The following is a 15,115-nucleotide window of genomic DNA, read 5'->3' on the forward strand; positions in this document are numbered from 1 at the left end:
TATAATGATTGCAATTACTTACAATCATTATCTAGATACTAATATTATGAATCTGAAGAGTTTGTTTGTTTGTGCGCGCTAATCTCGGGAACTAGTGGTCCGTTTTGAAAAATTATTTCAGCGTTAGACAGCCCTTCTATTGAGGAAGGCTTAACACTTTATATGTGCCTGGGGCGAAATTGGGGGCAGATCGCTAGTTTTTTTTATAAAATGCAGCGGTGAAGATCTCAGATTTTAAAGTCGGGGTTCGAGTCCACAAGAGCGCGCGGGAAGTCGAAAATAACTATTTAATTGAACTTATTTTACGGCACGATGATTCCGGGGGTTTTCAATGAAGTGGTGTGATTTTTTTCTGTGTTTAATAGGACATTTTTGTGATTCGGTCCCATTTCAGAATCTGGACCATACCACCTGGTACCATACCATATCATACCAAGTTTTGTTATTGTTGGTAGAAAAGATTCATATCAAAGACCGTTCGGAAATAACCAAATAGTATATATCCATAAGGCATAAAAGCCCATATCCTTTTCCTTACCCCTCCCAGTCCCTTCCTTTATTCCTCTCATCAATCCTTTCTTAATCCCTTTCCAATGTGAAGTCGGCAATCCATTTGTAGAGGCGCTCAGTCTGCAATCGACTGTACGCCTCTACAAATGTTCATGGGCGGTGATAGCGCTTACCATCAGTCGTCCCACCAGCCCCATTGCCGAGGGTGAGATAAAAAAATAGTGTGATATCCAAAAATAAAACCTTCAGATTTGCTTTCAACATTTCCCACGGCAGCTTTCAACTTCCTTTCTTTTATCTTTCTTTCTTTTATGTTTTCCAAAATGTTATTGGCCACCTTCTGTTTAGGAGCATGATTCCAACAGAACGATCTGAAAATGTACATTTTTATTATAGTTACAGTGGACTTGTGAACAGCTTATCTACACTAATATTATAAAGAGGAAAACTTTGTTTGTTTGTTTGGTTGTAATGAATAGGCCAAAAACTACTGGACCGATTTTAAAAATTTTTTCACCATTCGAAAGCTACATTATCCACGAGTAACATAAACTATATTTTATTTTGGAAAAAAATAGGGTTCCGTAACATATTATCTTTATCAATATTTTATGGCGTTGCGAAGTTCGCCGGGACAGCTAGTATTATTTAAATTACGACAAAAGATTACCCAGACGAAGCCGGGTCGTGCAGCTAGAATAAAAATATTATATATAAGGTGATTGACTGATATAGTGATCTATCAACGCACAGCCCAAACCGCTGGACGGATGGTGCTGGAATTTGGCATGCAGATAGATGTTATGACGTAGGCTTCCGCTTAAGAATGGTTTTTGATAAATTCTTCCACCAAGAAAATAAAATATGGAAATAGGCCCTATTTAATTTCCCTAACTTTCATTCCCTATTTAATAGGGATAAAGTTTGTACCATGAACATTTATTAAGACCGCGCGGCCGAAACTGCGGGCAAGAGAGAAGGACATATAAATATATGTATTTTCTTACTTGTAATTTCCATGAAACATAGAAATAGCGTTTTTCTCCCTTCCGCACGGCAAATGGAATTGTTTCCTGCATTGCGTTATAGCACATCCAAGAGTAGCGCCTTCTTTATTGCAATATGAGCACCGCTGAAAGTAACCATTTCATGAGAAATTTTAGGCAAGAAACGCAGGTTCGCATCCTGCCTCGTGATCAATTTTTTTTCTATTCTTTCAAAATTTCTCATTTATAAAGCATTACAATGCTATAAAACTAAAAATTAAATTTAACAAAGGTCGCGTTCCATCGATACAATATTGTAAGTTTCGTATTGGTTGTGATGGTTCTTAATCATCTCAATAGATGGCGCGGGGTGACCCTTAGGCACATGGAACCGAAAGAGTAGAAGAAATTCGATTACTGTGGCAGGATCACGGGTGGCCGAGAGGCTAGGCGTTGCTACGGTTAGGCAAGAAACGCAGGTTCGAATCCTGCCTCGTGATCAAATTTTTTCTATTCTTTCAAAATTTCTCATTTATAAAGCATTTCAATGCTATAAAACTAAAAATTAAATAGTAACCATTTCAATCATCATCATCATCATCAGTCCATATATATTTTCCCACTGCTGAGACTCAGGCCTCCCATAAGTGAAGTCCCGTGTCCCCTAGTGGGGTATGGGGCAGATGATATACATCTGTTTCACTGATCGATTTTCTTTATGGACAAGTAGGTGATCAGCCTCTGTGTCCTGCCAGACCAAGACATTTTTATTTTTTTTGTGCGTCCCCACCGGGAATCGAACCCAGGACCCCTCGGTTCTAAGCTCACGCGTTAACCACTGTACCAAGGAGGCCTCCCATGAGGGAGGGAAAATGGTAATCATTCAATTACTATAGATATGAAACTCATATTTATGAAGAATTTTTAATCTTTAAAAATTTATTTGATCATTTTCATATCATGAACTAATGGAGTGGTTTGAAAAATTCTTTCATAGTTAGATAGTCCATATACGGAGAAAGGCTAGACTTTGTAATATATTGGTGAAATGGTAGGACACAAGTAATTATCAATATAGTAAGGGGGTGTGCATAAAATATGCAAGGTATTTTATTTTTTCTGCAGTTTCTAGTTATAGTTTGTATCAATCAGAAATAATTGAGTCATACTTGCTATGAACCCCCTCTCTCCAAAATTAGATGAGATTTGGCTCGACTCCCTCCCCCCTGAAGCATCTCATGTAATTTATGGATGCCCTAAACATAAACTTATAACTACTTAATAATTTTGTCAATGACTACATCAGAGCCTTCTCCATCTTTCATAATATTTTATTAAGAATATAATTCAGGAATTTTAAAGATTTTGTGTTTAAGGTTACCAGATCACTAATTAGGGAGAAGAATCTTACACCCTTTGCTATATGTTCCAGTAGCAAGGACAAATCTATTGGTCAAAACCCCTTTGAGTTGTGCACTGCGTCCATTAACAAACTACACAATAATATAGATGTGTTTTCTTGTGGTTTGAGTGAGTTTTCAAAAGTACTATTATAAAATCTTTTTTATCGTTATATACAAGCTATGATAAGCATACTTTTGTTAAGTTTAATTTTTTAGTTTTATAGCATTGAAATGCTTTTATAAATGAGAAATTTTTTGAAAGAATAGAAAAAATTCGATCACGGTGCGGGATTTGAACCTGCGTTTCTTGCCTAACCATAGCAACGCCTAGCCTCTCGGCCACCCGTGATCCCGCAATTTGTTTCCTTTTTAATAAAAGAACTCTGTCAAATTTGGATAACATCCTGTAATAGTAAGATCTATTTGGTGTGAATAAATAAATAAAAAACAATTTAATTCCGGCAGTACTTGACATCATGACAAGTCGCATACTCACATGTTTCTTGCTTCTTTCTATCTCTGCCAAAATATCAGGATACAGGAAACCGAAGAGGCCTTCTTCATCTTTGCCCTTTTGAATTAAGCAGCATGAGAGCAACTGAAAGATATAATACATAATACTTAAATCAGGTTGTGATAGACTTTTTGGTTTTTATAATATTCAGATATATTTGGTTATAAGCGTTTAATTAAAACCTAGATAAGTTTTAAATCTAAACATTCATTTATTTATATATAAAATTAGGTAGTTTAACTATAGAATCCACTAGACACTTGTCTCACTTGCTCAAATACAGAATATAAAGAAATTAATTAATCATGCTGATTGTAATCAAGATAGTAAGATTATTGTCACCGATCCTGGATAATTGTAAAAAGTTTGAATTATATCTCTTTGTTTAAAGTAAAATGAAGTCTAAAGGACTTGCATACAAACATACAGGTAAAGCCAGGAAAAGAGTGTTGATAATAAAAAGGCTGGTTTACTTTTGTTTCATTTAAAAAACATATATTTTTATTAATATTTAGTTAAGACTAAGGAAATAAATAACGAATTTAAAAATTACCACACAGAAATAGTGGACATGTATGTCGCCAATAGCATAAAGTTTCCCATAAATGACTTCATCGTCAATTTCTCGCCTGCAGAAAGCACAAGGGGCACATTTGTTAGCTATTTTTGCTAATAAATGTTTATTTCTTCTAACACTTAGCTTGGATAACATGATTTCGTATAAAGATACAGATAAACCTAACACTTATGTATACTAAACTATTCTAACAAAAATTAAAAGAAAGTACTGGCTAAAACATATTCAATAACAAAATTTTCTATCTATTTGTGATAAGAATAAACATAATTTGGTCTTGATTTCACTTTGATTAAAAGTAAATGTAAACGTCAACATAAATTATCGTTTGGCGGGAAATCGTGGTTGAATCCATAATATGTTGTCTCTGGGTATTTAGAATAATATTATGAATTAATTAATCAGAATAATATATGCAATTGAAAGGATTATTGAATAATTTAATATTTTTTATATAAACTAAAATAGGGAAAACATTTATTTTATAAATTGCCTCACAGACAATCAATTAGAATTTAGAACAGCGTCCTTTCAATACAAATCCTCTGAACAACCTAACATCTGCTGGCTGTTTATTGAAAATATTTGAGGCTAAGACATTGTATTTTAATCTTAGAGAAGACACTATCTAGAACAGAATTACAAAATTCAAGTTATAACAAAGTACCAGTTCAGTGGAAATGAAGGGTAAAAGACTCGTTGTTTATGGTAGGAAGTACTTTTTCATTAAAAATTATGAGCAATTAGTGTCAAGCAACACTAAATTGAAAACGTCAAAAAATAATAAAAAGCCGCAAAGGCGACCGTAGGTTTTTATTTTTAACAATGTTGTGTTTGTTTATTATTTAAAAAAACACTCTAAAAGAGTGTAAATTATTTTGTCTAGTCTTATATTTAACTTTTAAGTTTCTTAACGCAATTCAGTTCCATCAAATAAAGTTAATGTGCCATAAAAGTATTGGTGATTTCCTTTGTTTTGAAAATAATGAATCGTGGTGCTATAATTTAGTGTTAAAAGTGGTTTCCAGTTGGGTCGGGTAAAAAAAAGTCTTTAGCACGTATCTGATAACGTCTATACGAGTTATTATTCGCAGGAAACGCTGAAAATACAATCCCGCCATTTTGTGAATTTCCTTAATAAAAATACATTTTGATATTCGTACGGTTATTATGGATATATTGCTCAATTACCATTTAATCCACGTCAATAGCTGTGAATTGATTGTATTCTAATAAGAATCGTGTAAGCCTTAATTCGAAATGTCGACACTGAATAGTCAAACTGATTGGAAGAATATACAAAAAGAAACATTGTATGAAAAGTGCAGGAATATAACAGAGGAAATATATAAGAGGATAAATATAACGTTTCAAGTAAAAAAACTGGAAAATTCCACTCAGAGCGATGTTTCAGACCAAAGGTAATAATGTTTTGATCTTTTTTTCAATGCTTGGTATATTTTCTTACATTACACGTTATAATTAATTGGAAAAACAAAATCATTTGGCCAGAAATGCGATAATAACTATTTAATTCTTTTACACAACACTCACTGCATACCAAGATCCCCCTAATGCAATATTAATATTATTAAAGGAGTTGGTCACCTACAAACATAAAGATGAAGCTAGGAAAAGTCTTTTTATTCAGAGCACTAGTGACATGCTGCCTTTTACCACTGTGAAACATCTCGTTCTCATGAATATTCTCTGATATACCTCCGAGTGCATAGGCGGATAGGACATTTTTATTTATATATTTGTTTTATTCCAGTGATATAGGTAGCGGCGACCTAAGTAATGAAACTGATCTATTCGCCTGTGACAAAAGCTCTATATCAAGTAGTACCGAGTTAGAGAACCTGGAGATGGGCAGCGCTGCTTGCGAGAAATACATAAACATTAATAACAATGAAGAGACGAAGGTGAAGAAAGCACCCGTTGTAAAAAGGCCTAAGAAAAGGTAAGTGATACAATCTGTATTAGTTACTGTAATCTGTATTAAGACAGTATCCAGTAGGAAAATGGGGATAAAATGTTGCCTATATGTTATTACTGTTGTCCAGCTTTCTATGTACCAAATTTCATTGCAATCGGTTCAGTAGTTTTTGCGTGAAAGAGCAACAAACACACACACATCCTTACAAACTTTCGCATTTATAATATTAGTAGGAGTAGGAAGCATTTGTAGGACATGTGAAAACTGTGACTTATTATTTATTCATAACAATGAAGTTTCTACTAAAAATTTGATTTTATTTGTCAATAACACAGAAAAAAGGATGAAAGAATCAAATTTTTTATTTTAACATTAGTTATTGTTGAAAAGCCTTGTTTTATTGAAACTTAAATCTTTACCAACTTTGTGTAACTTAGGCTACTGTTTAAACACTACTGACTTGACAATAATATATAAGCGGCAGGGAAACAATGAGGACACACACATAGACAAATAGCTTCAATCAGCATATTTATTTTTATTATTTGCATATGTGTGTCCCTACAGTTATATAACATTTGTAATGAATCGTAGAAAATCAAATTTTAAAATGATAAGATAGTTGATAGATATTGATTGAATATTGCAGACATAGTATTTATATAACAATTTATTGATAAAACTATAATATAATAAACAAGCAATAATGTTGAATGAAATTCTTGGTTGCCTGGTAGAGATGGCTTTTAGCTATAAAGCTGCTTTTTATGTACAAGGTAGTTTTAAGTTGAATTGTAATGTAATAAAGAACTTAAGCGGGTGAAACCTCTGGGCGCAGCTAGCGAGCTATATACTGCATGAGAACATATACTATAACATATGTAAAATGTCTTTAAAATAAATTTAAATTGTTTTTGAAGTGAAACTTCTTTAGAATCGTTGTGATTTCAAAGCTGATGCAACGGAAAAAACTACAGCTAAGAGACACAAATACAAAAATGTGTAGAATGAAGCCGACAAAGAATGAGACAGAACATACATACTACATATTTTATATATACTAGCTGTGACCCGCGGTTGAAACCGCGTAAGTCCGTATTCCGTAGGAATATCGGTATAAAAAGTGCCTATGTGTTATTTCAGTTGTCCAGCTATCTACGAAGCAAAATAGTATTGTTATTCACCAATAGATGTCAGGAAAAAAAAAAACACGAATAAAACACGAATATGACAAAAAATTCCTAGCTAGATCGATTTATCGCCCCCGAAACCCCTTGTATACTAAATTTCATGAAAATCGTTGGAGCCGATTCCGAGATTCCAATTATATATATATATATATATATATATACAAGAATTGCTCGTTTAAAGGTATAAGATATTCATCTCATTCTTTTGTCGATTTACTGATGTTTCACTTCTATCGTTTGTGAATCGCACACACACACACACACCTTTTTTGTTTCTCAGATTCCGCAAGCGAATAAAAAAGAAACAAGTGAAAGACTCGGACTGCTCGAGCGACGAGGCGCCGCTGCGGAGCGAGGAGCGACGCAGCGCTTCGCCCCACAAACACGATACGACACTGCCTAATATTGTGATTGTCACTAGTGGTGAGTGATTTTTATATACGGCTTGCTTTTAGCTTCACTCCCCTCCCCCCTGTGAAAGGTTATATAGCCGGGGAATGGGGGGGGGGGGGGAAGGGCTGTGTGATATTGCACTGCTGTTAAATTTTTCAAAATCTCTCATAAAGCATTTCAATGCTGTCTAAATAAAAATTTTGTTTCACACTAAAGTTCATTTTAAAAAAGAAAATGAGAGAGGAAAAAGAAAAGAAAGAAAGTCGGGACAAGAAACAAACATCCTATCCTATCCTACTTCCTACTTCCTACTTCCTACTATCTTATCCTACTAATACTATAAATGCGAAAGTTTGTAAGGTGGTGTGTTTGTTGCTCTTTCACGCAAAAACTACTGAACGGATTGCAATGAAATTTGGTACGTAGATGGCTGAATAACTTCAATAACAAATAGACATATTTTTATCTCGATATTCCTACGGGATACCGACTTACGCGGGTGTAACCGCGGGACGCAGCTAGTGGTCTATATTAGTTAAAATAGTTAAATATTTCGATTTTTAAAATGTGTTCCAGATTTGAAATACAAGATAAAATCGCCGCAACCTCAGGAGAAGCAGCCGAAAGCGCAAGAGGCGAAAAGGGCAGAGACAACAGATACACATAGCATAGACAATTCGGAGATGTCAGAGTTGTCTATGAAGGAGAGGGCCGAAGACAATGGTGTGTGCAAGATTTGCAATTTGACGTGCCGCGGGGAGAGGGGGTTGAGGTAAATTATTTGTTATTTTTTATCTGTGAATATTCACACTATGAAAAAAAAAATTAAAAATATCTTTATTACTTTAAGATAGACATAAAAATCACAAGTAATACGCACGTGTCCAAGGTTCTTAAAGTTAAAAGTTAATTTACAAATGTGAATTCATTGGATCCCGCACTAGGAAGTGCCTGTCCTGCGGGACCATAATCTATGAGAATTTTATATTTGACTAGCTGCGCCCCGCTTGCACCCATGTAGGTCCGTATCACGTAGGAATATAGGGATATAAGTTGCCTACGTGTTATTCCAGTATATCCAGCTGTCCACGTACCAAATTTCATTGCAACTGGTTCAGTAGTTTTTGCGTGAAAGAGTAACAAACACACACACACACACACATCCTTACAAACTTTCGCATTTATAATATTAGTAGGAAGTAGGATGATGAGATATTTACAAATCAATATATGTGTGTTTGTGCGTGTGCGGCTGTGTGTGTTTGTGTGTGTGTGTGTGTGTGTGTCTGTGTCGTAGGAATAAGGCCATAGTTTTAAAAGAAACCTACACGTCACAGATTGTTGTATTGAAACAGTATTACCATAACATATAACAATTCGTATTGTATTTTTTTTTAATTTTTTTTTTTTTTTTTTGCAGGCGACACTTGAAAATGGCACACTCGGTAGGTGAAGCTACATTGGAACAACGAAATCAATAAGTATCCACTATTTGAATTATATTAATTTTTTTTTATTTTTCAAAAATATATATATGTGTTTAGTTGTTTTTATTAGGCGTCGGAATGTTCCTAAATTATTTTAACGGAAAGATTTTTTTCTTTTTTTTTTTAATATTCAAAATTACCGCCTCGTATATTCGATTTCAAGTTCGATCTCTATAGAATGTTGTTTTTAAGAAATATGTCTAATTCTCTTTATGAGGAGAAATATTTTCGTAATTATCATATACTTTATTTACGTATTTACGTATTTACGTATTAAATAGAAAAAATTCTATTGATTTTTTTTTTCATAATTGATGATTTTCTAGAAGTTATTTTTGTGTAACCACGTACGGACATGTGAAAATTTCTAGTAAAGTACATTTTAAAAATATCCTTGGATATATTAGTATTTACATACAAAATTTAAAATAATAAACGATGACAATGTTAAATATTTTGATCTGAAAAGTTATTGATTAGAAAAAAGCAAATAAAATGATAAGCCTTAAATGACATAAAAAATGGCGCCAATTTTTTTTTTTCGATATCAAAAGTAAATGTTGTATATAAAAAAAAATAAAAAAAAAGTTCTAAAAGAAAAGTCTGCAAATAGCACAAACAAACTGTATATATTTTTGCACACAAGACGATTTCGAATTACGCAGTAAAAAACAAGAATGCACTATAAAATATTGATAACTTCCTATTATAAAAAGTGCATCTCAAGCTAAAGTATAAAAAGAGAAGACTTAGTCTAGCGCAGTCGCCTTAAAATATTTAGAATGTGCATATGAATTAAAATAAAGGAAGACAGAATATTTAATATTGTCACCTGGCAATAGTTTTAGCATAGATTCTCTTAGAATATTAGATAGGGGAAAATTTTTGGTGATTTGGCATGGAGGTCGTTTGGGAGGCATTGGGTGGTCTGCATTGTTGAATTGAATATAATCTTTAATAATATACACATAAATTCATATGGCAAATTTCTTTTCAAGCAACTCCGATAATTTTTTTTTAATAAAAAAAAGGAAAACATTACATTTTTTTTCTGTATAGCGTTTTGTCATCACGGAATATATTGGCAAAGGTCATTTTAATTCTGCAATGCACGACATAACGTCAGGGTTCTACTATCTGTGATTGGTGATGTGATTGTAAGTTAGGCACTGTTCCATTGTATAGATTAAAAAAAAAACACGTTGACCATAGACAAGAAGTTTAAGGAAGGCGGTATGGGAAAGTGTATATATTCTTTTGTGTATCTCTTTATAATATTTGAAATGAAGCTAAATTGATTAGAAGAAATAATTTTTTTTTTTAATTTTTTTGTGTGATTAAGATATAATCGCCACTTGGCAGAATTGTCATTATTTTAAAGTCTATTTATATGCTGTTATAATTGGTAAGATTTCATATTTAATATTTAAATTGATGACCTAAAAGGTTTTTAAATTTTTGCTTTAAAAAGCGATAATTAAATAAGCGTGCCGTCTCACTCTGATGCATAGTGTTCGAGCGAGACGTAACATTAGTATGATTTATCATATCATATCGTATCTCCATAATCTCTGGTCTAACAAATTTTTAATCTATACAAGAGGGGTACAGCGTAAGTAAAAAAAAAAATTATGAATCGGCCGATTTTCAGTACAAAATTTTACGATAAGTGTTTTTTAAAAAAAATTCAAGTATTCTTAATATGAAAATCTCTTTCTTCGTAGATGTATAGAGTAAGGATTCGCCATAGACGGTAACGTAATTATAAATTTGTCGGTGGTTTAAAAAAAAATCGATAAGGTTCAGCCGATATTTGAAAATAAATATATATGTTATACTATTATAAATATTGTTATTGATTTTGTTTGCGATTGATTTGAAAGGTTTAATTTTATAGGCTTAAGCGTCGACGTATTTAATTTAAATGTGTTTTGAAATTAGTCAGAGTCTAGATCTTATCGTAATTGTAAAAAAAAATAAAATAAAACGTGCTTTCGAGCGGTCAAAATGTGCGGTTAAACCGTTCAATAATCATATACATATATACACGTATTTTTTTTATTTGCTTCTGTTGTATTTTTCGTGAAAAAAAATTTTAGACTAGTCAAATAATGTTACATTTAATTGGTATGGTTATATTTCTACTGAGTTTTCGTAATTTTATCTGTGGTTTTTGATTAATAGGTCAAGGTCAAGCTCTTTAAGAAAAGAGAATGGAAACGACTTTTATTAATGTATTGGTTCAAAGAGCCTATTAAAACGTTCATAAATATATGTCATTTACCATAATTGAAATATAATATAAACTATCCCATCTTTTAAGTTGGATCAAACTGCACACGGTGTGCAGATTTGATTAAAATCGGTTGAGCAGTTTAGAAGTACATCGCGGATAAACAAAAACCACCTAATTTATATATACGAGTAAATAGTTAAGATATGAAACGCCATGGAATATGCTTCTATAAGAATTGTATTTGAGTTAACGAATGCCCGAGTTTGAGTTTTGGCTGTATGACAGATGTCATGAGAGATATGACAGTTCACTGACATCTGTGATACAGCGCCTCTGGCGGGTTGAAGGAGGAATGTTTTCGGATCTATGGGCAGGGGGGTAGCGTAGTACTGGAGGTTTTTTGGTTTGCATCACCGAGACTAAGTGAAATATGTCGGACAGTCAGAAAAACTGATAATAGGTTAAAATCATTACATACTATGTATATAACAGAGTCGCTTTCCCTGTCTATTGCTATGCCCCTATGCTTAAATCTTTAAAACTACGCAACGGATTTTGATGGATTTTTATAGATAGAATGCTTCAAGAGGAAGGTTTATATGTTTAATGACATATATTGAACTACTCCGAATTTAGCGCGTGCGAAGCCGCGAGCAATAGCTAGTGGATTATAAGATCTTATATATCTTCAGCTAACTTCAGTAGAAATATGACTATATATACGAGAATTAGTATTAATTTGCATTGTATGCGGTTTCTTTTATATCTTACTAAGGGTTATGACCATTTCATATTAGCCCTTGTAAAAAAATTATATGCTCGTGCGAGAAGTAAACGTAATTTTGAACTCTTCCGGAAAGACACAAGGTCCAAAATGACTAATCGAAAACAGGGCGGAGTTATTATATTAAAACATGCTTCCTTCAAGCTTAACATGAATGTGGTTTTTATTTAGAGGTGTTATACTTAGGGGGGGCGTCCATAAATGACGTGAGACATTTTCCAGGATTTTTTGATATAAAATACGTGATATTTATTAAAACTCCCCCTCTCCCCCAAGTGAGATTTGGAAAGATTTAACTACCACCCCCTCCCCCCACTTTATACACCTCACGTAATTTATGGACGCCCCCTAGAGGAGAGCCAAGTGCTGTTAGAAAGAGAGAGGCGATTGCGACACTGTCTGCCTGATGCGCATGCGCAGCTTGTGCTGAAAGGAAGTGTAGAAGGATACGGACATGGTACCGCGCCTTTTTCTCGTTTTCAAAACGTTTTACGTTTCCACCAATGGGTATGGATGAACGGTTGAGTAATGCCTTCATAATATATACTTAGTCTGTTTTTAAAAATAAACCATATATTTTTACAGTCTTTATAACATGGAGGGTTTACAAAGCGAACTTGTTTTTTTTTTTTTGAATTAAGCAATAAGGACTGGTTTAAGCGATTGTGATGATTGTTCTTAATTAGAGAGCTTGGTGCCTTCCGTGTGGTCCCATTTAAATTTGTTGTAGTTTTTTTTAAATCTTTATTTCAGCCACAAACCGGTTTTGATGTATTTCAACCGGCATCTTGTATACTTTATCGCGATCTTCCCTCTCTTTCTAACCGTATAATAATATATATTACCTCTTTGATCGTACCCCACGTTTGACAGATGTCAACTTGTGTCACCAGTTCGTTTTTTATCTGGCTAAGTGTTGCCACTGTTAAAAATATATTAATTTTATGTGTAATTAAATTTTCGCTTTATTATTATATGATCTCCATCTGTGTCATTGGTATTTACTATTGGTGCAATTGTGGTATTGCCATATTATTTGTTATTTTAGAATAAGTAAGTTTAATTAAAATAAAGGCTTTTATTGTTTTCGTTGTGTTTATTTTACAAGCAGCGGTTCAAAAGATTCCTTTTATCAAAGAATTGATAGTGATTTAAATTTCTTTACAACTGCTATTTCCGTATTAAATAATCATCGATAAATAAAATGTAACTGACTGGTGGTTCGCCTGATGGTAAGCGACTACCACCGCTCGTGTGGTAGTGCCTCTGCGGATACGCTGCCCACTTTTAAGGGGTAAGGGATAAAGAAAGGATTGACGAAGACAAGGAATGGACACTGAAGGATTGGAATGGGTGAGGAAAAGGAATATTTTCCTTTGACTACGCCGGCGGATGCTAGTCATAACATAGTCCTCTATTCGCGAGAATCTCAAAAACTACTACACCGATTTTCATCAAAGGATAGCGTGGTTCTTGATGAGGGTTTTAGCATGTGATTTTTGAAGTTTTAGAGATCGAGGACGGAAAGCTTAAGGTTCACGGGACTACGGAGGAACAAGGTCACGGAGAGACATGTGAAATGTCTTGGCGGTGGCAACACACAAAACATGTCATTTGTGGAGGTTTCCACCTCTTTCAACTGACGTCTTAGAAACGAAGGAAGGAAATCCGACAAAATTTTTTGAGATTCTTATTTGATAACTCCGTGGGCTTGGTGGAGTGTGATTCAGTTTGTGTTTGATGGAAAATTATTGTCATTTGGCCCCAATTCAGATATCAGAGCGATACCTCCCTTCCGGGGACGTCTGTTACCATTTTAGAAGAATGTAACCATTAATTAAAAATATATGGGTAACTAGCTGCGCCCTGCGGTTTCACCCGCCTAAGTCCGTATCCCGTAGCAATATCGGGATAAAAAGTTGCCTATATGTTATTCCAGTTGTCCAGCTGTCTACGTACCGAATTTCAATGCAATCGGTTCAGTAGTCTGCGTGAAAGAGCAACAAACACACACATCCTTACATACTTTCGCATTTATAATATTAGTTGGAAGGATAGGATTTCGATTTTCGCAGTTTTTTTACGATATCTCTTATCTTATCAAACAATCTGATAGATGTTTTGGGAAAACGATAGCGGTATAATTGAGTTTATATCGCAAAACTGCAACGCTGGTTTGATAAAGTATGAAAATGATGGTTTCATTAAATTTATATTTGTTATGTATTTATTAAATTAATGTATGAGTGCGTCCTGCCCCTCCGATTGTCATAGAAGGGGGTCACAGAAAATCTTTAATAGACTGAGCGGCTACGTCATTTGGCTTAACTTTGTCCCCTTTTTTTTCTTTATTTCAATTGTGTTCTTTAGTATTATTTTTAAAAAGCGGGAAACGCATTTACAGCAGCCCTAATACTGCAAATGTTCATGGGCGGTGGTGATCGCTTACCATCAGGCGAACCACCAGTTCATTTGGCCGCCGTGATTTAAAAAAAGCTGATATTAAAACATCCCATATATAAGACATAACTTGATGTATATACAAATTTGACCAACTAACACATTCACAATATTATCAACACAATCGCATGATGATATTGATTTTGTTATCTGATATGAATCACACTCGCTTATGGCCAGTAGTGACTCAATATTAGGAAAAGTAACATTGTGCAATAATATTTAAAATTTTTAATATATTTTCCGTTAATTCTGTGACTGTTTTATATTTATTATTAATTGGCAACATTGCAATTTAAAAAATGGAACACCCAGCGTTCGTTGATGCAGGGGCGGAAGCTGGCTTGGAAATATGGACGATTGACGTAAGATTTTTTAAATTATGAATGAAAAATTAGCCTCATATAGATATTGATTTTTGATGTTATCTGCACTGCAACGGTCTTTTGAGTATCAGGATGATCTATAGAAATTGTGAGAAGCTGAAGTTTGTTTGGTTGAACGCTTAATGAAGGAAATATTAGATCGATTTCAATAATTTTTTCTGGGAGTCGAGCTCGCTTCGGCACGAATTGGGCCAGCTCGCACTGGGGAAGTACCACACCCCCACAGAAAACCGGCGTGAAATAATAGCTT

The 15,115-nt window shown here is 33.9% G+C and overlaps 3 protein-coding genes across 3 annotated transcripts in view; 2 read left to right on the forward strand and 1 right to left on the reverse strand.

Moving 5' to 3' along the window:
- The window catches only part of LOC119839211, a 13,933-nt gene extending 9,633 nt beyond the window's left edge, over positions 1-4,300 (reverse strand). The window contains exons 1-4 of the mRNA XM_038365430.1: positions 3,967-4,300; positions 3,396-3,497; positions 1,518-1,642; positions 699-881 (exon numbers count right to left, since the gene is read on the reverse strand). Of these exons, the coding sequence (XP_038221358.1) occupies positions 699-881; positions 1,518-1,642; positions 3,396-3,497; positions 3,967-4,125 (569 nt within the window). The 5' untranslated portion in view covers positions 4,126-4,300. The remainder of the gene's footprint in view (positions 1-698; positions 882-1,517; positions 1,643-3,395; positions 3,498-3,966) is intronic.
- A 474-nt stretch (positions 4,301-4,774) lies between these two features.
- On the forward strand, positions 4,775-9,082 carry LOC119839239. Its single transcript, XM_038365458.1, has 5 exons — positions 4,775-5,411; positions 5,765-5,953; positions 7,400-7,542; positions 8,089-8,284; positions 8,933-9,082. Exons 1-5 carry the CDS (start codon positions 5,251-5,253, stop codon positions 8,991-8,993), a joined length of 750 nt encoding a protein of 249 aa, XP_038221386.1. The 5' UTR covers positions 4,775-5,250; the 3' UTR covers positions 8,994-9,082.
- Positions 9,083-14,781: 5,699 nt separating this feature from the next.
- Positions 14,782-15,115, forward strand: part of LOC119839212 (gelsolin, cytoplasmic-like) — a 19,243-nt gene continuing 18,909 nt past the window's right edge. The window contains exon 1 of the mRNA XM_038365431.1: positions 14,782-14,844. Within this exon, the coding sequence (XP_038221359.1) occupies positions 14,782-14,844 (63 nt within the window). The remainder of the gene's footprint in view (positions 14,845-15,115) is intronic.

This window comes from Zerene cesonia, unplaced genomic scaffold (assembly GCF_012273895.1).
Source record: "Zerene cesonia ecotype Mississippi unplaced genomic scaffold, Zerene_cesonia_1.1 Zces_u010, whole genome shotgun sequence".
In the NCBI taxonomy this organism is placed as follows: Eukaryota; Metazoa; Arthropoda; class Insecta; order Lepidoptera; family Pieridae; genus Zerene; species Zerene cesonia.

Coding starts and splice junctions, on each gene's coding strand:
- LOC119839239 (XM_038365458.1), top strand. CDS start 5,251: ATGTCGACACTGAATAGTCAAACTGATTGGAAGAATATACAAAAAGAA. Junction 5,954..7,399: donor GTAAAAAGGCCTAAGAAAAG/GTAAGTGATACA, acceptor TTTGTTTCTCAG/ATTCCGCAAGCGAATAAAAA. Junction 7,543..8,088: donor TATTGTGATTGTCACTAGTG/GTGAGTGATTTT, acceptor AATGTGTTCCAG/ATTTGAAATACAAGATAAAA.